We start from the raw sequence: 25,142 nt of genomic DNA on the forward strand, positions 1-25,142 counted from the left end.
TGCATAGTTAAATACGTGGGACTCGTTGTATCGTCAAGCTTTCTTGGGTTATAAGAGCTATGTATCTCTGTCGCAAGATTTGGCATCATCAACTACAGTTGCGAAATTACAAAATAATAGATAACGCGTGCTCTCTACCTACAGCTTATATTGAAAAGGAATAAGATATCGGGGATCAGACGTGGGTCCTCGAAAATAGACAGTGTTCCCGGGAATTTTTATATTTTTAGATGATAAATCGTTTATGTGAAATTCTAATCATTCTTCCCTTATTATGGGTTTGAGCGTCTTTGCTGAATAGTTGAAGCGTCATATAATTCGTCGTAGTGTTCGTACTTTGAACCCACGAAACGAGTTGTAAATGTCTCCATTGTCAGGGTGAGGAAAATATATGGGATGTGCGTTGATATAAGTATGTCAATATAGCATTAAAAATATGGACAACATAACGGTGAGTGTAAATTCTTTTTAATACATGTCAACTATTTGTTTAAATTCCGGACATAACCTTATCTGTGATTAATAACCACTGTTAAAGATAACAATGGTTAGTCTATGAATGACATCACATAAAACTATTATGTTGTATGATAATAATTTGTTTATGTTTATAGCTATTATCTTTAGAAAATAAATAACGCCTTCGCTTTAGTTATTATGTTTCATGTTAGAGTTTTGACACTTGATTGCTTTGTTTGTTTCATTCATACTTCGATAGATCCTAGAGATGGAACTCGGTTGAAATTAACATTTTATTTTTAGGGAATATTGCGTGCTATGTGCCGTGGATTTATGGACAGTCTAAAGGGTGCTGTGGTTCTTTTCTATATGGATAAACAGATCAACGAGAAAACATTTCAGAATTCACCATCAAGACTGGATTCTCATAGACGAGATGATGGTGCTCGGTCTTCAGGAAAACGGCCAAAAGAACAACGGTACCATTATTATTAGTAGTAGCAATTAACTGCTAACTCACAACATGTTGATATTTATAAATTACAGAGAATCAAAGGTTCTAAAGAGAACGATACAATGTTGCGCATTAAATGGTGGCGTATTTTGGGCTAGCATCCTCATCTTTGAATGTGGACTGCTTCCTTTTCTAAAATATTTATTGAACATTGTGTTTGGTCACTCGTCAGGTATGAGTGCGACAGTCTGGGCCTGGACAAAACCATTTTTATCTCTTACCTTTGGGACAGTATGGGTTTTACCCTTGTTTCTACTTAGCAGAATAGTCAACAGCTTGTGGTTTCAGGTATGGTCCTGTGACATCCTAATATATATTATTTTTATAGTTAATGTACATTTTCTAATCGATATAGGACATAGCAGATAGTGCATACAGATATAGACAAGGAAGACCTCTTCTCCTTTCGAGTGTGAGTAAACTGGTAGCAGACACACTTTTCAGCGTGCTGGTTCAAGCTTTGTTTCTTGGCCAAGGGATGCTAGTGTCTAAAGTGCCATTACCTCCTATTGGGGACCTTTTGGCTCTTATCCATATGTGCCTTTTGTATGCCCTCTATGCCTTTGAATATAAATGGTTCAATATGGGCTGGGAGCTTCATAGACGACTGACTTTTATTGAAGCCAATTGGCCATATTTTGTTGGATTCGGGATGCCGTTAGCAGTGCTCACGCAGTTGCCTAATTCATATGTTATAAGGTAAAATTCAAAGACCTTAGAATAAAATTGACAACTAAATAATATGTTGTATATGTATATAAATTTTTACTTTCAGTGGCTGTGTATTCTCTATTCTTTTCCCACTGTTTATTATAAGTGGGAATGAAGCTGAACCTGTGACTGGAGTGTGGTATGTGACCCGTTTATATACTTTTTATTTCCGTCATATACTTTTTATTTCAATTGCCATAATACTACTATAGTTATTTAAAGTTTGTATTCACCTGATTACGATATAAGAGTTATTTAACAAATCGGATACATAAACTCTACCATATCTCCACAAATTATCTTTAGCCAGAACTTTAAGTATTTTTTTTTTTCTTACAGTGATTGTCCACTAAAACTGTTTTCTCCAGTTATCGCTATTGCGAATACACTTTTCAACAAAACCATTGGTCCCGCCAATAGACGGTGACAGTTGAAAATACGTGAATTTCCAAAGTAAACGAGCCAACATGAAAAATCTATTTATCCGTAAGTTCATAAAAAATATATATTTATATATATATTCCTCATGACAGAAAATGTATATCCGATTTTTTTTATATGTAAGAGGTGCTATGATCTATTAATAGCATAATTGAAAATGATTACTCTTTATCGCTCTAAGATTTTAAGATTTTAACGTACCGCGTCGAATTTCCTTTATTTGCCTTACTGACTTAGTTATACATATACTTCAGTTTTATAAACGATCTACTCGTTGCCTGGAACCACGATTGAAGCTATGATGATTTCCATCTTTGTATAATATATTGAATACAAAAATTCGTAGCGCTTATGGTTGATTTCTCAAATGTAAGTGAATGCAGCAAGTATTGCACATTGTGCAAATGCATAGACAAAATATAATTTGGTTGCTATATGACAAACCATGTCTTCATTAGTCTTAGGCATACGAAAATATACAATAGAAATAATTAGCGATAACGTGATATAACATACAGAAGAGAGTGAAAATAGAAATGTATGTTAAGTTTTGTTTTTCTCGGGAATGGCAGTACAATAGTGTAGCTAGCATTTGCACTATTACATTTAACTGATCATACATTTAACGCCAATGTGATGTGTTAGAATTACAAAGGCTCCTTAATTCTTTATGAGTATTGGGAATGTTGCAATTCTGAGCTCCTTCGTTTCCCAAAATAACTACTAAAGTACTAGAAACATGAAAAATGATTGAAATTTGGTACGTGACAATACACGTACTTCATAATGTATAATATACTTGCCTGACATAAAACATTAAGGGTACATAACGTGCGCCCACAAGAATATTTTAGATTATCAGTTTATTAAGATTGTTCGACATGCAAAGCTTTACTATATATATATATATATATATATATATATATATATATACACGCCTATAATTAATATAGCAATCTGTGCTCTGGAATTGCAGGCAAACCTGTGCGCCTTGTAGTACGCTCATTTTAAGGAAAATAGGTATAGAAATGTAAAAGACGCATAGCAATTTCCTTTGTATCAATTTGTGATAACTATTATTTATAATAATATAATTGCAGTCAGCCAATTGTACATACAATTTCATTGTAAAATAAATGTTTTTGTATGCTACTTTGTATCAACTTGTAATCATTAATTTCAAAAATCGTGCTTTAATGCATTTGAAAAATCAATATGTACATAGTAAGGTCACACGAGCAGTTCCTGGAGGGTCAGTAGATCATGGTCCAATGGTTCCTCTTTGATCTTATAATTGCCATGCAATGCGAATGTTTTGTGCAGTGCAGCAAAACCTAATCCTGGATCTGTTTCCTCGTCTCCTGCAGGGCTGACATTGCCTGGCATGATTTGATTTTTGCTCACCTGTACCGAATATCAACAGTAAGACTCGTGAAATAAAACATTTTGGTTTATAGGAAAATAAGAGATTCATTGGTTTCAAAGTGTACCTCAAAACGTTGCTGTTTGTATATTGCTAGTTTTCGTGTACCAGGAGAACTTTGTATAAGATTTTGAATGGTTGGATGAGAAAGTCCAAAGAAATCAGCTCCTTTTGGAGCAATCGAACGAAGTGTAGGAGATATAGCTGCCAGTAATCGAGAATGGCACTCGTCAGGAGTTGTGCCAACTAGTGGCTGATCAAGATCATTATCTGATACTATTTCAAATCTGTAATTTTATAAATTTCATTGATTTACACAGACATTGTATGTATAAGTTAGAAGATGAGAGATAAAAAAACTATGAAAGAAATACCTTGGTCTTGGTCCTCCATCTAATATTTTACATGTATAAAGACTTTTGGCTCGTGCATTTCTTAAACTTGCATACATCCTGGTACTACAATAACCCACAGGAAAAATAAGATCCTCTGTATGATAAGCAATTTTATCGGACACTACTTCACCAAGAGAGTAAACTGTAAGATCACCCAAGGCAATGGGGAATATTGGTCGCCCATGAACATCTAATGGTATCAATTGTACCACTCTACGTGCTGCTTTACAGTAGCGCTTAGGCTTGTTTTTCATTTCTAGAAGACAAGAATTAATATGTAGTGAATTTTTCCAATGTACTTGTTATAGGCATGTTGTATTTATAATTCATTCAATGATTACCAGATAAATCCACCATGCTCTTTTTTTTAACACTCTTTTTAGGTGTTACATTGTCAGTATTAAAAGATGGTGAATTAGAATTATTCATTTGGGGCTTTCCCATTGGTGTTACTGTATCCACTTCACCTTGTTGTTGATATAGCTTTCGGAGAAGAAATAGCCTTTCTTCTTTCATTATGGCAAGATTCCTTTGCATCTGTGCTACTTGATCACACAATGCAGCATTTTCCTACGACAATAACATAATAAAATATATTATTGTTCCTTGTGAATTAACACCTTGTTCCTTGTAAAATGATAACAAGCACTGTAAAACCACTTACAAACACAGTATTTTTTACAATTCTTTTGAGCTTCTGATATTTCCTCTTATATTTAAGATTTTGTTGTATATCCGCCGTTTTGTGATATTCACTATAATATCCATCGTATGAATGAGCCATTGTTTACTAACTGTCAATTCTACGAATATACAAGTTATAGAGGTTAGGAAACACAAACTAGATATCCTGTTAACTAAAGCTTTATCGCATCTTGTAGTACTATCACGATATTAATCCACATCAAGCAGTCATTAAATAGTCATTTAAAAAAAAATAAAAAGCAATTAATATCCAAGACTAGTCTGATCCTTGAATTTCTTGTACTTTCTTGCGCAAGGACTTTAGCAGTCTACTGCTCAACACTGCTCAGTCACATGCATTTAACCATCATTTAAATCACAGAACTGTAATACAACATTTATTCATCTGTACAAAATATTGTCGGTCGGAAATTGTAAAGAACTGAAATACATACGATGCTGATAAGTGCAAATAACCAAATTACATACATATTTGTGTCATTTAAAAGCGACTATCGACATATGAAATAACATGTATACTATTAGCAGCCGGGAAACATGTTGGACTTAGAAGTTGGACGTTATAAATCTATATGGTAAATTTTTAATAGCAAAGAATTAATTAGGATCAGAAAGCAGATGAGTGTTCTTCGATCAGTCGAGAGGGAAGGCAGATCATGTAGAACTGAAAACCATTCTCTAATTAGTTCCATTATACACGACAGTTGCCAATCGTCTGAAACCGAATGTAAAAATATAAGGGTTACAGTAGATTTCACTGAAGGAAGCCGGTTTAGAGTATTATTCTTTATCGCTAACATTGTCTGGTTTTTCTTGTTATATCCAAGGCAATGGTGAAAAACGCTCAAGAAAATCTTGTTTCTATGGAAAAGAAAGCCGTTACGATTCCTTGAAATAGCGTACCAATTTCTGGTGGAGAAGAAATGCTCGATCATAAAGTATTGCAAGGTATTCCGGAGGTACCGGAATATGAGACTACTGATGATAATTATTATAAATCTAAAGTTATGTCAAAGGTATTATATTCGTAATTATCCTACAAATCCCATAAAATTCTCATCTATCTTATATTTTGATAGCGTATCGTTGAGCAGAATGTCAAGCGAGACCAAAAGTACAAGTGCAATAATGAAGCTCAAAGACTTTTAGCGAATTCTAATAGTCACGTCCTTCATCGACGTTCTCATCATGGTGAATAATTCCGTTCACAAATCTATTTAATTCAATGCCATTCATGTACTTGTTCTACTTTTTTTTTATTTACGCCGTTCATGCACTTGCAAACAGTCGCACCTTCCCTTAAAAAGAACAAGGCAACGATTCATTCGCCGCGTTTACGTACTGCTCAAGATCATTCTGATGTGCGTTTATTTGACGAATATAGAAAAAAATACAAATTATAATTAATGGCTGATTATACCATGCTGTATTGTAGATTCCATATACAGCAGTCATATTGAAACGGTCTATTATAAATCCTACGTGTTGCGATAAAAATGTTTCTCAAAAAGCCATGAGCAAAAAAAGCTTTTTCGATCGTCAGAGCCGAATAAAAGGTAAAAGAAACAGTACACTCCTGTTGAATCAATATGAATTATATTGCAATTCATTCCAGAGGAAAGCAGACGGCCATCAGGAAAATCAAGAAAGGTGGTAAGCCGAGTAAATTTCAAATACACAAATAATCATTTACGTTTAATTTAAACAGGCAAACATGGGAATAACCAATACTATAGGAAATGAGAGATTAGCAAAGGAGAAAACACATAAAAGATCAAAATCAAAAGGCCCTAATACATCAGAGCCCAGTTTAAACGTGTGTTGTTATCGCTCAAGTAAGAACGTCATTCTCAATTTAGATTCAATGTTTATTACCAACTATGAAGTGCAACATTTTTATCCGCAGAAGAGCTAACAAATCGATTTAACAATACCACTGTCAAGAACATGCAAAGAATCACCAACTGGAGAAGTGAGGTCCTCAAGATTTTCAGTAAACTCACAGTTTTACTTCTGTATCTCCATTTCCTTCTGTCCTACAACTTGACATTATCGAAAACTCATGGCCTCAGAGAAGTATTCGGAAGTTGCATGGTTGGTGAAATTCGCCAGTAACCAGTACCATAAATATAATAAAAATCAACAAGCGTTAAGAGGGATCACAAGAAGAGGAAGAGGTTTCGTACAAATTTAAATCATAATGAAATAACGAATAAGAATGCCCGAAATATTTATACATCATTATTATTACATTTCGCAGTACACAAGCCGAAATAAAAAGCAATAAAATGTGCAGAGTGAACTAAAATACCTTTAGAGAGTTTTCCTGAGCAGTTTGCGGAATAATATAAATTACATATTGAATATACGTTTAATTAACATATGTTCGACCCACAGCATCAACTCCACTCTCAGAGGACTCTTCTACGTTTTGAACAATAAGAAAAAGGCCCTTCAATCTGTTATTGTCGTCACAACCCAACTAAACTTCTCTTATCGGTAATTAATTATGCAGTTTATCCCATGCTTGGCATCTTATGACTTATATCTCCTTGAAAATCAATCTTCACTATTGGTCCTTCTCCAGGCATATATATTTCTATATGTCCTACTAGTTTTCCATCAGGCAAGGTGGACGGTATATTGTCTTTCTTGATATGGTATTCTATCACTTCATATACCCCCTGGGTGAAATTAAGAGATAAATTAATATTTGCTTTTAACTGTTACTTGTACTATATACTTACTTCCTCGATTGGACACTCTTTAGGAAATGTATCCTCTGGTTTACCGACTTCCAGAATACCAGCTACAATAACTTTGTCACTCATTGTGCCACAAAGAGTAGTAGTGCTTTCAGGCATGTCTGTTCCGCCGATATTCACTGTCAATTTTACCTAGTTGCAAGAAAAATTAATTATATTGTATTTCATTCTTTTGTATTGGGATGATGCTGCACTCACCATCATATTGTCTGGTACAGTGGATTTGATAATCATCTTCAGTGAAATTGTATTCTCAGGATCATTCTTATGAATCATACCCGACCAGTCGCCCATATAATCGTTTGGTTTATTTGTAATTTCTAGAGTCTCCACATTGATGACTAATGGGCTCTGTTAAAAGAAAGTCAATCTCAAGAAATATTAAATGCCAGGTAATATAAAATGATGTTTACTTACATCCGCTCTTGTTAACGAACCGATTAGCACGCTTGAAAAAAGTAGAACGAATAACGTACTGCACAGCATCTTGTTAAGTATCGCGTTATTGATGGATGTATTACCCATTCTGTAACTCGTGTAAATTGACACAGCATTTATACTTTCTGGAATTCCCTAATAGGTATATCTATATTTTTATGCGTGTCGATTATAGTTCCTCACGCGATATTTATTTTTTTCGGATTCAGGATTAGGATCACGTGGGAAAAAATAATCTATAAAAATCATTACATGCAACCGGATGGGATTTTATGAATATATAGATTTATATCACAATTCTAATTATTGCACTAAGTTATTGTTCCTGAGTATGGCGTGTTGCTTTTTTTATTCAAAAATCAAAGGAAGTAACGTGTTATTATTTCATAAAAAATCTGGAAGATCAGCTTATACTTTATTATACAATCTGCTTGTTGTCATACATCCCTTGTTATGAAGGCGTATTTGGTGTAAACACAAAAAGAGGATTTAACATGATGATTTTGCTCGATGGAACAAGGAGGATTATTGTTCGTTGGTTTCGCACAGGCATCACAGATCATGCTACTATAACGTTACGGTGAGTCTAAGATCTTCTAAGAGTTTTTTGAATATCTGGATTTTCCAGTTCGTTTACTTCAAGCTGCTTTCTCGTGCGGTTTTAACGAGACACGATAGCCATTAATGGAGCGAACAGAAATGTCTGCATTGAGTAACAAGTCTGACATTTGCCAAGTGGTATCGATTCTGTAGCATCGTAAGAGATTCGCGAGTATAACTTTCAAACATGTCATTGCAAATTTTTGTCCTATGCATGACATGGGACCTCCGCTGAATGGTATGAATGCATATGGATGCCGTGTACTACTTTCCTCTGCAGAAAATCTCTCCGGTAGAAATTTCTTTGGTTCTCTCCAATAATCGACACTTCTATGAGTAACATATGCCGCTATTAGTACTTGACAATCTTCTGGCAAGATGCAATTCTCTAGGGAAATATTGTGGATTATGTGAATGGATCCTTTAAGAATGATATTATTTTTTATACCGGAAATATATTTACCCAGAGGAAGTTCTCCACGCAGATGTCTTATTAAAAACGGTGCTATTGGAAATAGACGAATGGTCTCCTTAATAACTGCTTCCAGGTATTTCAATTGAGATAAAGATTCAGACGTGAGGGGTTCATCTTCTCCTTGGAATATTTCCTCTATCTCCTTTCTTGCCTTTTCCTGTGCTTCGTGGTGCATGCCTAGCATAAGAGTTGCGAAGCTGCTTATGAGAGCTATGGTGTCTTGGGACTAAATTATATTTTTTATTAGAATTCCTTTATATTAGACTATATAATGTTGCTATACGTACTGCGATGTAAACCGTGTAAATTTCATCCTGTAATTCTGAATCAGTCAGAGAATTTGATGAACTTTTCAATGATTCTAGGAGATGTTCCAAAATTGATTTTTGATTGCTGCTTAACAAGGGTGTATAGTTCTGGTCATTTCGTTTTGCTGAGACGCACTGGAAAAATAAAAAGATTTTTTACTTCTCTGTTAAATTGTATTTGAATTATTATTGTAATTTTCCTTGATCTTACGGTATGTACAAAATTTTGTATAACTTCTCGTCCTCTTTGTTGTTCTGTATAATAGCGCGTTTGATTGAATATCCAATCTGATTGCAGCCATACTTTGGTCATTCTTTCGAATATAATTTTGTACATTCTGTAAATTAACGTGAATTTTGTACGAGTTAATAATTATGTAAAAAAAAAGCAATTGATTTACACCAGTACTCACTTGGCAGTATAATGAATAATCTCTTGGTCTGCATTATCCTGTGCATTAACATCTAAGCGACCCATAACAGCTTCTAAAACAGGAAAGCCAAAATATTCCCAACCAAAAGATAAGAGTATAGTTCTAAAAAAAAAATATAATACTAACCGCAAACAATATCAATAGTGCAAGCTTCAATATATGGAAAAATATCAAAATCATAACCACCGTCTGCTTGCGATTCTAACTTATCCATTAACTTCCGACTGTGTCTATCAAAAATGTTGACAAATCCATGAAGAACCTTTTGGGTCATGGTGTACGTTAATAATTTCCTATGTCGACGCCACATATTACCTATTTTCCAAAAAAAATATTTGGATTTAATAAATTGCGACAAAAAGTATTCATTATAACAAAAATCAATACCATCTCCGCTTATTAAGCCATTTCCAATAAATGGATGAAGAAATCGATACACCCGTCCTTTGTAACAGGCTTGCTGACTATTCAAAACTTTCTGCAATATGTATAAAATGTCAAATATTCATTGATTTAATGCCGATTAATTATTAGCGAGCGGTCTACAATCTTCTAGAAGGTGATGCAATATTCAAACGTTGCATATACATTAATATTCCCGGTGCTACTAGTCTTTGACAAACTATTTAATACGACTATATGAATGCACGAAAGTAGTGTTTCGTTAGAAATACAGTACCTGTTATGCATCACAATTATTATACCACCACCATAAAACATATTCAAGGCGTCGTGTGTCACATGAAAAATAAAGATCACACGGACAAGTTTAATATTCTCAGGATTATCGTAAATGTATCAGGTATTGGTCTTATAGATAATCTACAGTATAATGACCATTTTTTATGGCAAATTAAAAAAAATGTCTATATACATATATATTAATGATATAAATCAGTAGTTATACTTCAATGTCTCCTGGTGCTGTCACTACCACGTATAATTCCGATCCCATCCATAGTTTCATTGGAACTTCTTTCGTACTGTGAGAAATTATAATTGTTTCCAAACGATTTAACATTTCTGTGAGAAATAAAATGATTAGTGTATGTAAATTTAAAAAAACGGAATCTAACTGTTATACAATCTTATATACAATTCAAAGTGCACGTTTGTTAATTACCTTTAGATTTACACGCGAATTTCAATGCATTACCAATAAAAGGCAGTGGCATTGGACCTGGTAACTTTCTTGAAAGTTCTAGAAAACGTCTTCGACGGCTTCTTCGATTATTTGTGAGTAGTTCGTAAGATAAAATTAAAAATAATACAGTTAGCATTGTTGTTAATAATAGACCTGAAACATGATCATTGTTAGTTAGATATTATTCAAAATATTAATTGGAAACTACTTTGAAGTAAAATACCTGTGTCCAACAATGATACATTAGATGGGTATAACATTTCGCCAATCATGTCTGTTCAAAAACACGAATAAATACTAAATGTTTGATTTATGAAGAGTCTTTCGACTTTTTTATCAATTAAATTGTCCTAACCTTGGGTCTCATTGGCTTATTCCCCACCATTGACTCTGAAATTCTTATACGCTCCCTTGAATAGCTTTAGCACGCTCTTGCTCCATTGTGGGTTGTGAAACTCAAATTGTATAACCTTTGTTCAAGTTGAAGGTACGTTTGTAAAAAGTGGTTTTACAAATATTTTATCATCATTCATATGTCTATAATCTATATAGTAATAGTACCACTTTATTATTTTATTTATATTATCAATTTTAAATTTTGATATTATCATTATTTAGCGATGTTGTTATCGTTTACGATATTCGATAATTATTATAATATTATATATAAAATTTTATTTGATTGTTCAAACAAAAGGTCAAAATAGTAATATGAAATGGAGTAGTAGACGGATTTAATAGGATTTGAAATATTTATTAACTGTTATTGCATTAAATGTTTGCTGCTTAGACTGTAAAAGGATTTTAACAAATTCTCCTGCAGCTTTTAAGGTTTCGGCGGTGTTTTACGTGACTAAGAAAGAGCATAAAAATTTGGCCGTGGGGGAAGACGGCAGTGCGCATGTTCTAAACCGATCAGCTGATATTGCCGTGAAGTCGTAATTCCTTTTGTACATAGGAACGCATGTGTCTTACGTGAAATACGTTTTCTCGTTCGAAAATACGATGTGCGTGATAAGGAGCGCGAACTTGTACGATTATTCAATAATTGCATATCATTTCAAAGGATTTGAAAGACAACATAACCTTTAAGGACCGGAAGCTTTTTAGTAACACCACGTCAGGTTTCCGTGGATTAGCGATCGCTGCTAGTTGCTTTCGAAAGTGCTGAAAGTTACGGGAAATATACATGTATTTGAATGAATTTCTATCGTATTCGATAGTATGACAGTTTCGCGAAAAAAATGAAGTTTTGTGTGTCGTGCATTTACTGCACTCTTCTCTTCGTCTTCTTCGTATCAAGGTGAGACTATAACGTACGGTCTACTGCGGTTGCATGCAATTGACAGCTCTTGTCGCTCCATTTCGAGAACCGGCTCTCTATTTGTACAGACACCTTATATAAATGCTTTAAAAAACACTGTGTTTAAAGAAGCAATGGTCCATTAGCTGCTTCTTGAGGGTTCTTGTCATTTTAACGTTGTTTATCATTTTGAAGCAGTACTATTAGTGTACAATTCGTTCCCTTTAATTCTCATATTTCACATTGTTAATAATTACTTTTTAAACTAGTACTTTAATGAGACTATTTCTTGCACATATCTTGTAGTTTGGCATACTTAAGACTATAGTACGAACTATTTATGGCGTATAGCTAATATTTATTATACATAGTTGTTTCATAAGATTTCTTGTAAGGATAGTATTATAGGCTATATAAAATATATAAGATACTGGAGAGTCCTTGGTTCAACAAATATTATTTATAGATGAGTATTTGCAACATTTAAGCTTATGGTATTATGTGTTTGTCTGACTGATTTTAGCGGACTCTTATTCCTGATTGTAACCTCAGAAGGAGTTTTATCATCAGAGCAGTCTTCTACTTTAATTAGCAGCGAAGACTTTGGAGAGCAAGAAAATGTTACCAAAGATGATACTCTTAAAGAATATATTGATTCTGGTACAGTGGAGACTTTGCAGACTCAAATTCTTCACAAGGCAACATCTCATCACCAGGATAATTATATGGAAAAGGTACTCTATATTTCAATCATACATTAAGTTTATAGTTTATATCTTCCTAAATATAAAAATCTTTACATAATGATATTTAATATTGGCATAAGTCGTTATTGAAAACAATCATTATTATAAGTAAATTGCATGAATACAAAGCAACAGCATCCATTATTCATCTTCTTTGTAATACATAAAAAGCTCACTATTTATACAATGAACCAGCTGCACCTCCTTTACTTTCACAGTTCAGTGGTGTTTCATATCAGCTTCTATAATATTTCCTACTTGTAACTCAGTAATCTAGTGGGTAGTACGGAGGAAGGCTTTTTTTGTGTCAGGTCCTTGTATCATAACTATCTGCCTCTGTTGATTAGAGTAACATATGTGGTCTCTTACCCACATTGTATGCTGTGGAATATGATTAATATTTTGTTTTACTATTACAGCAAAATCTTAAATATTATACTCTACTATTTTTTTAAAAGTCTTTAATCTTCCGCTGCATAAAACTTTAACAAAGTAATTTTAGTAACTTGATACTTGTGTTTTGCTTTGAATAACTATGGAAATTGTGTGGGTGTTCTTAAAATAAATTAGAGGTATGTGTATCGGATGTTTCATAATACTTAAAAAATTCAAAAGCAGCTAAGTGTCAACATTTTTACAACAAAGATTTGTAGTTATATAATAATTTTAAGTGGGTGTCAAATCACGTTGAAACAGTCTAAAAACTATAAATTTTTAATACCAGGAACTGGATTTACACGCTGTGACTTTGGAATGTTAACACGAGGAATTTTACAATACAAGCATTTTTTCATTCAATAAATTTATGGCGACTCAAAGTTAATTTATTGTACGTCCACGCACTACATTATGTATAACGTGCATAGTTACATTACCAGTACCCTCTAATTTGAAATGAATTATATAAAGTAATATTATTTTCTATTTCAGAATAGTGTTGGTTCCGACTTGTCGAATTTCGAAACTCCACACAGCGACGATAACTTGAAAAAAGAACAAGGCCTTGATATCCTGGCGGAAATTGTTACACAGCAGCCTAACTTATCACAAGGGTAAGTGCTGATAAAATAATATAATTACATTACATAAAACTGTTAAGAGAACCATCCATACATTACTCGTTTATCCATTTTCATAATTATGGACACTATTCAAATTTATTGTATGCACATCTTATCAGGACTCTAATATTTCATGCCTTTCGCAGATAACGTGAAGGCATTTTCGAAACGTTTACTCTTGATAACAGTTGCATTTTGAGAATTGGTTTAAGCCTAATGACATAAACCAGCATTTACAGTGATTACAAGGGACCAATAGAAATTTTATGATCTATTGCATCATCTCAAAACATGATCATTTCTGACACTCAATAACAAACATTTACTAGTCGCAACCAAAGTACTCACAAAATTAAATGAAAACTAAACATATAATAAAGTAAAACTTAACATAAAGTTTTAAGTATATTTTTGCAATAATACTATAATTTTTACAACGTATGGAAAATTTAGCAGAGATACATAGCTGTAACACGAAAATTTGAATATTACCTTATGAATGCTTCAACCGTAGTTTTAAGATGTCTCACTTTAAATTAAAGATATTGCACGTGCGGTATTGCATTTAGTAAATAATTTTCTAGCCGTTGTATCATCATTGTCTCTATTAAACAGAGCTTTGTCTATAGTCTCTTTACGATTATTTAAGTAAACAAAAATTTCTTAAGTTATCATCGCTAATCTTTATCATTATGATCCAGCGTGTGTGCTTTATAAGATCAGACGAATCTAACATTAATTCATTATAATCAATTCACGTTGAACATTCCTTATGATTTCCATTACCATTAAATATATCACCAAGATAAATTCTCCTAATTTTCAGTACACATAACGTTATCAAAATGACACAAGTCACGATACTTATATGAGTAACATACGATGTAATGACTAATAAGAACTGAATCAATTAACCTAACAACACAAACTTGACATTTATATCAATCAGTTTGTGGTTGACACACGCAATGGTTTACAAACTTCGACACGTGGTATTAATATCACAAAACATCCAGGAAAAACAAGCGCGTTACCCACGTGACTCCTAAGGAATGACGTAACAGCTGATCGATTCCAGTTGAGAAAAAATAAAAATTGTACCACGTTCAACAAGCTCAGTAGGTATCAATATGGTGTATTTTTGTAAAATTCAACGTTTTATTTATTCCTATAAATGTCGCGTTAACGTATAAAATTATATTTTCACGTGGAAAACGATGTTTTGATGCTCCCAGACAAAGCCGCTGCTCCGTCGGATGAAAACGCGTTGAGAGGAATAAGGCAAAACACGACCTCAGTAATACGAAGACTCACTCAAGGTTTTCGACATACGTAGAATGTGCGCAACGCATTTGGTAGCTGACTTTTCTGTACACAGAAAAGCAATTCTTCCTTGTCGATTAATCGATAAACACTTCGATATCGATAATAAGACATCGGTATTAACCAATTCGATTTAGTTTAGCATATATTGTGTATTTATATCAGCTTGACAATTTTTCAAGCAACGCTCAAATAAGTGCCGATGACTTTAATGAATTTGAATTATTTCATTTGCGTCATTACTCGCATTGTTTTCGTGTAGTCATCCTAGTCGACCGATCTTACATTTGGCTGATTATTTTTCGTTACAAACGTACATGGGGAATTTCACTGTCTCTTGATTCTTGGAGTAGACATCGTTGCAGTCTGCAATTAGGTCGTTATTCGTAACAATACATTGACGATATCGACGATGCGTGAATTTAAAATAATTAAAAAAAAATTTTTTTAACTTTTCACATTGCAGATGTACACAGCAAGTTCAATTGGTAATATCTTTTTGTCTACTGTAGATACATTAGGAATGAGCTGGTGAAACCAGTAAGAGATGTTTTTATTGTATGAACAAAAATGGTTGTGGAAAGCAGACAGAGTGTAAAGAGTGGTGAGATTTAACGTGGTGCTCAGTTGCCCAGTGCTTTGATCTCTCGTTGTAACGGATTTCATGCAATTCTTACTTCTCGTAGAAATTTCATGTCGTCAATTCATGGGGAAATTTCTCGCACATAAAAGTCTTCAAACTCGCTGACATCCCTCTCGGCTTTTTCGACCCCGTTGCCGACGTTTTCACTCCGTTCCGTATCGAATATTTATCTGCTTCTTACTCGCTTACCTACTATATCCAAGTTGTCAATTATACACATTTTCGCTTTGAACAAATTCACGCCGCCAGGTAGAAACTATATGGTGGTGCAGAGATACGGAATAGCGGCTTCCTGACGACGTCGGTAAATGTTCAACGCCAGTCGTTACTCCGACGTTCACCGATACGGATATATTTGCAATTGCCTTGCTATGTCGCGCGTGTATACCTTACGCGTACTTTCCCGTGACACAGAAATCCTAATTGATAAATTAACTTGTTCTTGTGTATCATCCGAAATCGTCGAGTGTCTTTCTCACGGTTATTCAAGATTTTGCGAAAGTAAAAGCTGAAAAGAATTTTGGGATTTTTATTAATTTTGTAATTCTCTACAGTCGATTTTTAATTGCGTGCGGAGAAAATTTTCATAAAGTTCTGTACTATTTTTCGAGTAAGTTTTTTTTTTTTTAATGACTCGGTCGATATATATACAATGAAATTTTAGTTCACCCTACATGTTTTTGTACGTTATAGCAGTATTTTCGGAGACAAATTCTTATATATGCTTATGAATCCTCATGCTGTGTATCGTTAATTTGAATTATTTGTTGATCAGAATTTGAGACCATTTATAATCTGATCACCCTGTATATTGGCTCGGTGACAAACTACACATTTTTTGGCTACGGTTCAATTCCCGATCTGTAACTATTTTCACTTTTTTTTTTCTTTTATCCTTTTCGTTTAACTTCCTTCTGTTATCTTTTAACACGTTTCACGCCCCTCGTATTCGTGATGCCACGTCAATCTTGTAAAGCATCACGTTCTCGTATTGGCGTCGTTCGAGATAAAAGTTTTCTTTAATAATCATTAAGTTAACAAAAATTGATATTCCAGCTGTAATATCATACATGGTCACAATTTACTGTAAACACTCGTACGATTTTATTAAATCGATCATATGAAATAATGAAAATCTTGATAGTCTTATGTATTAATTGTAATTAATTGTAATATATTAATTTTAATGGCAAGTCATTTCCTCGTCCGAGTGATTTATTAAGCGTTACCTCCCGTGCGATCGAAGAATCGTAGCAATCAGTGCAACATGGCAGCACGTCATTGATACTTGTTAGTAAAATAAGCGTCAAGAATAAAAAACGGAATGGCCAAAATGGCAAAAATTCCACTGGACAACATTTGATTTAAATACTGCGATGAATATTTTGAAATCAGGTTATCCTGATAGGTATCCCAATCGTGAATCAAAATCAGTCCAGCGACGCAGCTCAGTATTGCACCCATTGTCGAAAATACGATGGACTAAAAGAAAAAAGTGAAAAAAAAATACTGTTTTTCGAAATACCAAATTTTTTTTTACCACACTCACCGTTTTCTTAGGCTGACGCTCGCCAAGTAAATAAGACAATATTATTATAGTGTTTATCAGTATATAACCGCAAATTGACGTATAGATAATGGCGGCATGATTTTTATTTATTTCCATATCACTGTTCAGGGGATCCACGATCAGGCCGATCGATATTACGAGTAGAATCTGTATGAAAAAATGAATAAGAGTGGAAGTAGCGTTGCGCGATTATTTAAAAAAAAATTACATTATCTTACCAATTCGACGATTTTGCAATAAAATGACGATTTCTTTAAATATTTTTTAAATCTCGATGGAACATCATGAGTCGTGCTCGCCTCGTTCATTTTTTATCTCCGTGTAATTAGCGTTTATAACGATCCAGACGGTTTATCTTTATTGCAATTTTTTTGACACCGACTAATTTACACGACTGCCAACTTTTTTGTGTGTTTTAAGTAATCGTTAAGATTAATTTTCAATTTGCGATATTTTTGGAAAAAAACTTTTTTTTTTTCTTGCCTTCGATACCCACACAGTCTCGACCGGTCGTTGCGACGTTCGCTCGACTTCTAGTTGGCTGCATTTGACTCGTTAAGAGACGACTAACTCCTCGCTTCCTTCGTCTTACATACATTTCATTCATAATTGCAATACATGATTCTGATTCTCACGATCACAGGAATTTCTCGCACCTAGATCGTCACGCCCGTGAACAAAATTATAGTACAGTGTATTTGCATGCAAGTGTCATGTGCTGAAAAGTTAATTAGCAGCTGCTATTATTACCGATACCTATGCAATTACTGATACCGATGTATATTCACATAACATCTATGCAAAATTGTGCAGTTTATGTAAAATTTACATCATTTCGTTCGGTGACCCGTCATTTGACTTGATCAGTCACGTTACAATAATGTTCTACAAGTATTACAGTTTTATTTTTTTTCCCCTTCTTAAAATTAGTAACTTCGCACGTGTTGAACTTTTGAACTATCTCCTTATGTACTTCCGTCATATAAAAATACATCAAGGTTCAGTATGTCAGTCTTTCGAAAAATCATCCAGAACTTCACTTCGTTTGACATTCTTGGAACTATATTATAATTAAACGCTATACTCGGGTCATTCGTACTGATTCGTCAAATTACGTCGTCCTCTTCGCGCCTCTTTTTACGTCATTCAGTCGCATTCGCCTAATGCGCGCAGATTGAACGTGGGCCGCGAAAAGCACGGTTATTAAAAAGAAAATCATTAAGAATTCTTTAACGCGCGCGTAACCAGTGAAAAATACTTGCACTGGGTTATCGTCGTTAGATGTCAAGAGAATTAGAATTATTTTGTAAGCTTTTCATTTGAAACGTACCCTTAGCGCTTCACAGGAAATGGAGGATTCGGAAGATCCGACGGAAATGAATATGATATCTGTAACCCTTGAACTGTCATAATTTTTATAGAACATTAACACTGAATACCGGATATATATTTCTTAATTCACATATAAAATCAGCGACAAGGCCTTATCAGCCGCAATGGTTATTCGCACATATAGACCATGCGCACTTTTACATGAATCGATTATCAGTTATCGGTATTTGGCTCTGAAAAAGTGATTTAGTATATATAGCAATACTAATACATGAGTTCGATTGTGAATACTTATAATTTTTTGTAGTGGCATTGATGTTCGATTCTTTAGTCTTATAGATTCTGTAAATGTCGCAGCTACTCACATAACAGTTCAGTGAAGAAGTGACTTAAAGATAATGTGTAAAATGGACGAGTGCAAAACTTTTGGATTGAAACTCGCAGAACTGTGACTGTTTGTCGCACAAGGAGTCTATTGTAACTTGGACAGTAAGAAGTAGTGTCCAGTAGTATTGATGGTGCTAAAATTGAATGACAATGGCTAAAGGGAGAATTAAAGGTAACACGTGTCCTATATACTGGATAGAAAGTTCAACTGAAGAATTTGGATCGCTGAGACAGCTTCTGCAGGCTGCTGTTTTCTATCTCATGATAGTAGTGGCATTATGGTGCATCCCCAGCAGCTTGTATTGTCGGTGAGATTATTTAATAAGACTATGAACTCACAAATTATCTGAAGCCACTTTACGTTAGATCGATTTGAGGGAATAATTGCAATTTTATTTCAGATTTTTGAACTTGGGTTTTGATATTGTTGAAGGATTGGGGAGAATTAATGGGAATTTTCTTTTGTTACAGCATATTAGAAACCGGGCAGTCTGTTGTACTTACGTTGGTTGATACAGCAGCAGCTGAACTTCAGAGTCTAGCCGATCCTAGAATCAGTTCAGAGTTTCATGGCAAATCATTGCCATTGACCAATGTTACTCTGTCGACGAGTTCCATCCGAGGAGAAGATCAGATTGGTCAACCAGCATCGAGTGAAACGTCCAAGTCCGTCCTGCATGATGATCAGCAGAATGAAACTATTCATCAGGATGATCCTGTCATTGCCGAGGTTCTTTCTGAAGCGGTTGTTACTGTCAGAGCTCACCAGAAACCTGGGAACGAAGACAGAACCAGCTCTTCGAATGAGCACCTAGTTCAGAACGAGGGGTTAGGAAGCTCTGAAGGAAAGATAGAGCTAAAGGTAGTTCCTGGTGACAGGGGTGAACAAATTAGCAGAAAGGATGGAGGAAGTGTTGAAATTTCCGAAGAGGAGGAGCTTGCGGAGAATATCCGGAAGGTCGAGGCTGATGCTCTGACGACGGCACCCGAGCTGAATGATAGTGCAGCCAGGGCGAGACTCGTTGGGGAAGGTAGCGATGAAGCAGCAGCTGTTATAATGGACGGACTCGTTGCTTCCGGTTCTACCGATCCTCATGAGGATATTCCATCTTTTAGCGAATGGGCTCAGCGGCGATTGGAAGAAGCTGAAAAGAAGAAGAGTAAGCATCAATCATACCTAGATAACGTGATTAGATTTTCAGACAATTTCAGTGATCTTTTGATCATGTGATTATGTCTGTCAAGAATAACTTCATTAATCCTATCTGTATGTTTATGTTGTAGCACACCCAAATGCCTCGATACAGAATCCTGGGGGACCAACCAGGACTGTAGGTGGTATGAAAGTTCGTTCGAAGAACTACGCATCGCCTGACTGCGGTGCTAAGATCGTTGCCGTCAATCCGGAAGCACGAAGTGCCAAGAGTGTTTTGGCATCCACGCGCGATGAGTACATGCTGAATACGTGCACGTCTAGAGTCTGGTTCGTCGTGGAGCTTTGCGAGGCGATACAGGCGAAGAAGATCGAACTGGCCAACTTCGAGCTTTTTAGCTCATCCCCCAAGGATTTTTCAGTCTTTGTCAGTGATCGTTTTCCTACTAGAGATTGGAGCCCGGTCGGCCAGTTTACTGCTAAGGACGAGAGAGACATACAAAGCTTTCCACTTCATCCTCAGCTCTTTGGTAAATTTATTAAAGTCGAGTTACACTCTCACTACGGTGCAGAACACTTTTGTCCTATCTCCTTATTTCGGGCGTATGGCACTAGTGAGTTTGAAGTGCTTGAAACGGAAACGGAATCTGACAGTCACGTCCGGGAACCCAATGCAGTCACTGAGGATGACGACGAGGACGACGAAGAGAACCTCGATGGAACTCATGGCGAGCCATCACGAAATCTTTTTGGTAGTGCGCGGGACGCGGTATTGAGTATCGTTAAAAAAGCTGCTGAGGTCCTTGTGAAAAGTGGTAACCTTAGCCACAATAATATCACGAAGATACAGGAGAACATTGAGAGTAATATTTTAGAAAGTTCCTTTGCAACTTGCATAACACCTAGGTACACGATCGTTTGCAACAACTGTACCGATAAACAGTTTGCACGTGTGTTTCAACTAATCAGCTGCAGAGGACAATATCTTGATTCGCTGATAAAAATTAATTTTGTTAAGGAGACCTTACGCAATAATAACATTTGTACAAACGTCGGAGCGACACCTGATTCTAAGGTTAATGTGAAAGGTGATACGGGAATCGAAGAATCGGGAAACATCATTAATAATAATATTAACAAAGTGTCTCTTAATGTCCCCATGAATCTACAGGCGAGCTTTCTAAGTTCTGTCTTTCCTCCAGAATGTATCATGGCTCTGTGTAATGTGCTAGCAACAAATGAAAGAAAGCTCGTGCTTAATGTAAGCTACGAAGCTCTCCAAAATACATCCGACAATGCACTACCGAAAAAGAAAATTGGCATAGCTGGACCGGATGCCAATGAAAGTGCAACCCTTTCCGGTACAAATGGCGCAAACTCTGCTCAGAGTACTATGAATTCGAAAAATTCTATGCCTCTCTCAGACAAAGCTCTCAATGCCGACCCATCGCCTATTTTACAGTCGACTCCCAGTGACTCTCAAACAATGCAACCGACACCCTCATACATGGCATCGGTATCCTCGTCGCCAATAGGAGAATCACGTCATAAATCTCATGATCCTCAAGAGAACGTCGACAACTCAAAAAAAACTCAGGAAACATTGCCAATAGCACCGGCTCAGGAAGGTCTCGCTTCACAGATTAAGCCCACCAGGACATTGAGCAAGAAGGACCCGAAGAGGGAATCTTCTGCACCTGTACTTGAGTCAAGTAAGCATCCTCCGGATGGAATTGCTCAACCGGAAGTACTGACTACCCCGTCACCATTGGGAACCTTCGGTTCTGCTAGTAGCTGGAAGGCTGTTCCTGAGGATTTAGGAATTTTGGATGCCTCTGTAGAAACAGTCTCGCAAATGATGACCGCAATTTTGCCATCTAATGCTGATAAAAATCAGGGTGTTCTCAGCGATGCTACTGCGAATGCTCCAGTTATTAATAATGCTGATGGTTCCTCTGATACTGTGCCGCAATCAATGCGGACAGAAACATCTGAACAGGAGGTCAAGCAGCAAACTCCTGGTAAAGTAGAACCAACGGATCAGGATGTTAAGGATCAATTGTCCTTTGATACGCTCTTATCAGATTTGAAAGATTTTGAGGGAGATTCAGCTGCATTGCACAATAACCCTTCAGCGAGTTCAGCTTCAGTATCACAACCGGCTGCAAGTTACAGTCCTCAGCAAAAGGAATCCGTGTTCCTGAGATTGTCTAATAGGATTAAGGTGAGTAAGGGAATACAAGCATTTATTATTCATGGTTGACTATTATATATAAACGTTTCCTTTCTTGATTTTTCTAGGCTCTCGAAAGAAACATGTCTCTAAGTGGGCAGTATCTTGAGGAACTTAGTCGACGCTACAAGAAGCAGGTAGAAGAAATGCAACGATCCTTAGAACGTGCTGTGGCAGCCATGGGCGAAGAATCGCGTAAAACTGAGGACCGCGAATTGAAACGGCTGGAAGAAATTGAATTGTTGAAGCAAGAGGTACTGAGTCTCTCAGAGTCGGTCAAAACCCTCCTTTATGATCGTGACAGTTGGCGCGATAGATTTTCGACAATTGGTCAACATCTAATTCTCATCTGCATTGAGATCACAGTGGTCGTCCTGATTCTTTCGTACTGTCGAAGGTCCAGCGACTTGGAAATGGAAGACGATAGATCCTCAGAAGAAAAGGAGGTTCTTCGACGGAAAAGCGTTGGTGACACAACCTATGCGACGTCCATCACGTCAAAGTCTAAGAGGAACAGAAGACCTAGTGAAATAGCTTCAAAAATTATCGACTCTTATCAGGAATTAATGATGGAGCACCGTGGCCAGAACGGTGACATGGAGAAAAAGAAGAAACGGAAACGTAAGCGTGACAATGTTAATTCTACGACTAGAGTTGGGTCTACTGGATGTGGAACATCGAGAGTTGAACCTCTCCGTAGAAACGCCGAAGTCCGAACAAATGCTTTAGTTAGAGTGGAAGACATCACACCGGGAGGTCGTGGGCCTCAATCAAGTTTATCAAGCCAGTCAGATGGCGGACGAAATAGTGGACGTTGCATAAGAACAGAATCTTCATTAATAGAGAAACCATTTAATCGTTACAGTGAAGATAATCTCGACGAAGTAGTTTATCATGATCGCAGCTCATCCCCGGAGATTAAGCACGCCGATGATATTCAGGAATGGAGGCGAGATTTCAAAACGATGAATCCCAACGATAAAAATTCGTTAGCGACGGGTGATCGTTTACAGACAGTATCTGAATATCGTTTAGATGAAAACATTGTCTCCAAGGAGACCTTCGGCCAGCCTGGCGGAATTTTAAAAAGTACTAAGTTATCCTCGCCGTCCTTTATGAAGACGGCTCTGGAGATGAGAAATAAAAGACGTCCATCAGGACAGCCGGAGGAGGTGGCGCTTACACGCTCTGATTGGGGATGGTACTCGAAGAATTCGAGCAGTAGGTCTAGTCAGGAAAGTTCAACGAGTTCACGTATTCTTAAAGAAAATGACAGTAACACAGAGCCCAATGGAAATGCAGCCAATGGCCGTCAGGAAGATAGTGATGAGGCCAGTAGTGGTAGTTCAAGTCCTACGAGAGTAAGAAAAGATAAAAAGAGTACAGGACTTAAGAAAATGGTGAGGAAGCTTTTTTGATTGAAGTAGTGGTTCGTTAGTAATTTGATGCTCGAGTACTTCCTTATCGGACAATTTTTATCTTGTAATAGCCGTGCGACTATTAGAGTGTCGTTCATTGAAACTAGAGAAGAACATTTTCGAGAACTAGGGACTTTTGCGATCTGTCGATATACTTAGAGATATTCGTATATGACTTTGTGAGAAGTTTATCCAATTAAAGTGTTTGGACATGCTTATAAAGAGCTATCATAAATATCTCAGCTTATCGATATTAGTGTTAAATATTTAAAGTGAAGAGCAAGTATATTTATGGGAATATAAAAGCTAGGCGCAAGTAGGAACGCAAGACGCAAGTTATATATTTATTATAGCCAATAAAAGAATAACCAAGTCAGAAGGTTTATTAGCTAGAATGCTTAAACACAAGGAATGATTGTAAAGTCATGATAATAATGATTTCACAGTATAGCCAAAGTGCTTCTAGTAGTGGGGTAAAGTGTGATATGTAATGTATACCAAGCAACATGTATGAAGTATGCCGCTTATTAATTTAAAGAACATTATGCACAAGTGGACCAGTCGAACAAATTTCACTCCTTAAATAGGAAGCAGTAGGATTATTATTTTTTAATTGCTATCATGCTATTTATAAAGGTAGTTCATGTCATTCATGAATCTAATTAATGTGTACTCATAGACAAACGTTATGATTACAGTCATGAAAATGTAAAACTGATAGATATTTGTTTCAGACTTAATTACTCGGGCCACGAGCGCCAGATATATCGTAGGAATTGTTTTCCCACTCAACAGAGGATCTAATTAATAGTCCACTCCTATTGGAACAGGGTGAATTAAAAGTATACAACGTGTGCTGACGAACATTGCGATTACAAAATGTTTCCTCCCATTTTAATATTTAACTGTTACATAAGTTTGTATAATATAATTTTATTGAAAGAGGTCTGGATGGCTGACAGTATCACTTAGGATCTAGTATCGGCTCTCGCAGGAAAAATCTATAAAAAAATGGACGTTTTAAACGATAGTTTATCCCTAGGATAGATAAGTTATTAAATTAAATTATGTTATATAAGAAGCAGCTGCCGGCAACATGCCACTATGTGGTTATAAATACAGCAGGTCGAATTTTATATATTAAATATTGATATACCTTTA

General features: G+C 35.8%; 7 protein-coding genes across 13 annotated transcripts; 3 read left to right on the forward strand and 4 right to left on the reverse strand.

Annotated features, from left to right (window-relative positions):
* Positions 1-32: 32 nt before the first annotated feature.
* On the forward strand, positions 33-3,277 carry LOC107270269 (etoposide-induced protein 2.4 homolog). The gene is made up of 6 exons (XM_015745130.2): positions 33-451; positions 763-938; positions 1,006-1,261; positions 1,329-1,672; positions 1,749-1,823; positions 2,024-3,277. The coding sequence occupies exons 1-6, from the start codon at positions 437-439 to the stop codon at positions 2,109-2,111; spliced, it is 954 nt and encodes a 317-aa protein (XP_015600616.1). The 5' UTR covers positions 33-436; the 3' UTR covers positions 2,112-3,277.
* On the forward strand, positions 2,038-6,799 carry LOC107270286. Of its 2 annotated transcripts, none has more exons than XM_025087518.1 (8): positions 2,038-2,170; positions 5,476-5,664; positions 5,728-5,839; positions 5,936-6,009; positions 6,084-6,204; positions 6,264-6,298; positions 6,357-6,483; positions 6,555-6,799. In XM_025087518.1, exons 2-8 carry the CDS (start codon positions 5,572-5,574, stop codon positions 6,761-6,763), a joined length of 771 nt encoding a protein of 256 aa, XP_024943286.1. In that variant the 5' UTR covers positions 2,038-2,170; positions 5,476-5,571; the 3' UTR covers positions 6,764-6,799. The 2 variants fall into 2 exon arrangements, with proteins under 2 accessions (XP_024943286.1, XP_024943289.1); XM_025087521.1 differs by lacking the exon at positions 2,038-2,170 and adding an exon at positions 5,094-5,223.
* LOC107270263 (transforming growth factor beta regulator 1) lies at positions 3,174-4,961 on the reverse strand. The gene is made up of 5 exons (XM_025087466.1): positions 4,608-4,961; positions 4,285-4,513; positions 3,923-4,199; positions 3,616-3,835; positions 3,174-3,529 (listed from the first exon to the last, which is right to left on the reverse strand). The coding sequence occupies exons 1-5, from the start codon at positions 4,725-4,727 to the stop codon at positions 3,356-3,358; spliced, it is 1,020 nt and encodes a 339-aa protein (XP_024943234.1). The 5' UTR covers positions 4,728-4,961; the 3' UTR covers positions 3,174-3,355.
* A 62-nt stretch (positions 6,800-6,861) lies between the features above and the next one.
* LOC107270280 lies at positions 6,862-7,986 on the reverse strand. The gene is made up of 4 exons (XM_015745150.2): positions 7,831-7,986; positions 7,612-7,764; positions 7,396-7,545; positions 6,862-7,332 (listed from the first exon to the last, which is right to left on the reverse strand). The coding sequence occupies exons 1-4, from the start codon at positions 7,936-7,938 to the stop codon at positions 7,165-7,167; spliced, it is 579 nt and encodes a 192-aa protein (XP_015600636.1). The 5' UTR covers positions 7,939-7,986; the 3' UTR covers positions 6,862-7,164.
* A 259-nt stretch (positions 7,987-8,245) lies between these two features.
* Positions 8,246-11,271, reverse strand: LOC107270248 (cytochrome P450 4C1). Of its 2 annotated transcripts, XM_015745108.2 has the most exons (11): positions 11,168-11,271; positions 11,036-11,086; positions 10,792-10,965; positions 10,576-10,691; positions 10,056-10,146; positions 9,795-9,983; positions 9,648-9,720; positions 9,446-9,572; positions 9,214-9,369; positions 8,915-9,152; positions 8,246-8,839 (listed from the first exon to the last, which is right to left on the reverse strand). In XM_015745108.2, exons 2-11 carry the CDS (start codon positions 11,082-11,084, stop codon positions 8,490-8,492), a joined length of 1,563 nt encoding a protein of 520 aa, XP_015600594.1. In that variant the 5' UTR covers positions 11,085-11,086; positions 11,168-11,271; the 3' UTR covers positions 8,246-8,489. The 2 variants fall into 2 exon arrangements, with proteins under 2 accessions (XP_015600594.1, XP_015600585.1); XM_015745099.2 differs by lacking the exon at positions 11,168-11,271 and having other exon boundaries at positions 11,036-11,155.
* On the forward strand, positions 11,264-25,142 carry LOC107269622 (SUN domain-containing ossification factor). Of its 5 annotated transcripts, XM_025087233.1 has the most exons (7): positions 11,539-12,115; positions 12,639-12,849; positions 13,792-13,913; positions 19,649-20,337; positions 20,462-22,554; positions 22,632-23,963; positions 24,716-25,142. In XM_025087233.1, exons 1-7 carry the CDS (start codon positions 12,057-12,059, stop codon positions 24,719-24,721), a joined length of 4,512 nt encoding a protein of 1,503 aa, XP_024943001.1. In that variant the 5' UTR covers positions 11,539-12,056; the 3' UTR covers positions 24,722-25,142. The 5 variants fall into 5 exon arrangements, with proteins under 5 accessions (XP_024943011.1, XP_024943001.1, XP_015599191.1 ...); XM_025087243.1 differs by lacking the exon at positions 11,539-12,115 and adding an exon at positions 11,264-11,299 and having other exon boundaries at positions 22,632-25,142; XM_015743705.2 differs by having other exon boundaries at positions 11,540-12,115; positions 22,632-25,142.
* LOC107269692 lies at positions 16,491-18,000 on the reverse strand. The gene is made up of 3 exons (XM_015743840.2): positions 17,677-18,000; positions 17,438-17,605; positions 16,491-17,370 (listed from the first exon to the last, which is right to left on the reverse strand). The coding sequence occupies exons 1-3, from the start codon at positions 17,764-17,766 to the stop codon at positions 17,167-17,169; spliced, it is 462 nt and encodes a 153-aa protein (XP_015599326.1). The 5' UTR covers positions 17,767-18,000; the 3' UTR covers positions 16,491-17,166.

The sequence above is a fragment of the Cephus cinctus genome, unplaced genomic scaffold (assembly GCF_000341935.2).
Source record: "Cephus cinctus unplaced genomic scaffold, Ccin1 Ccin1_scaffold0076, whole genome shotgun sequence".
NCBI classification, from domain to species: Eukaryota; Metazoa; Arthropoda; class Insecta; order Hymenoptera; family Cephidae; genus Cephus; species Cephus cinctus.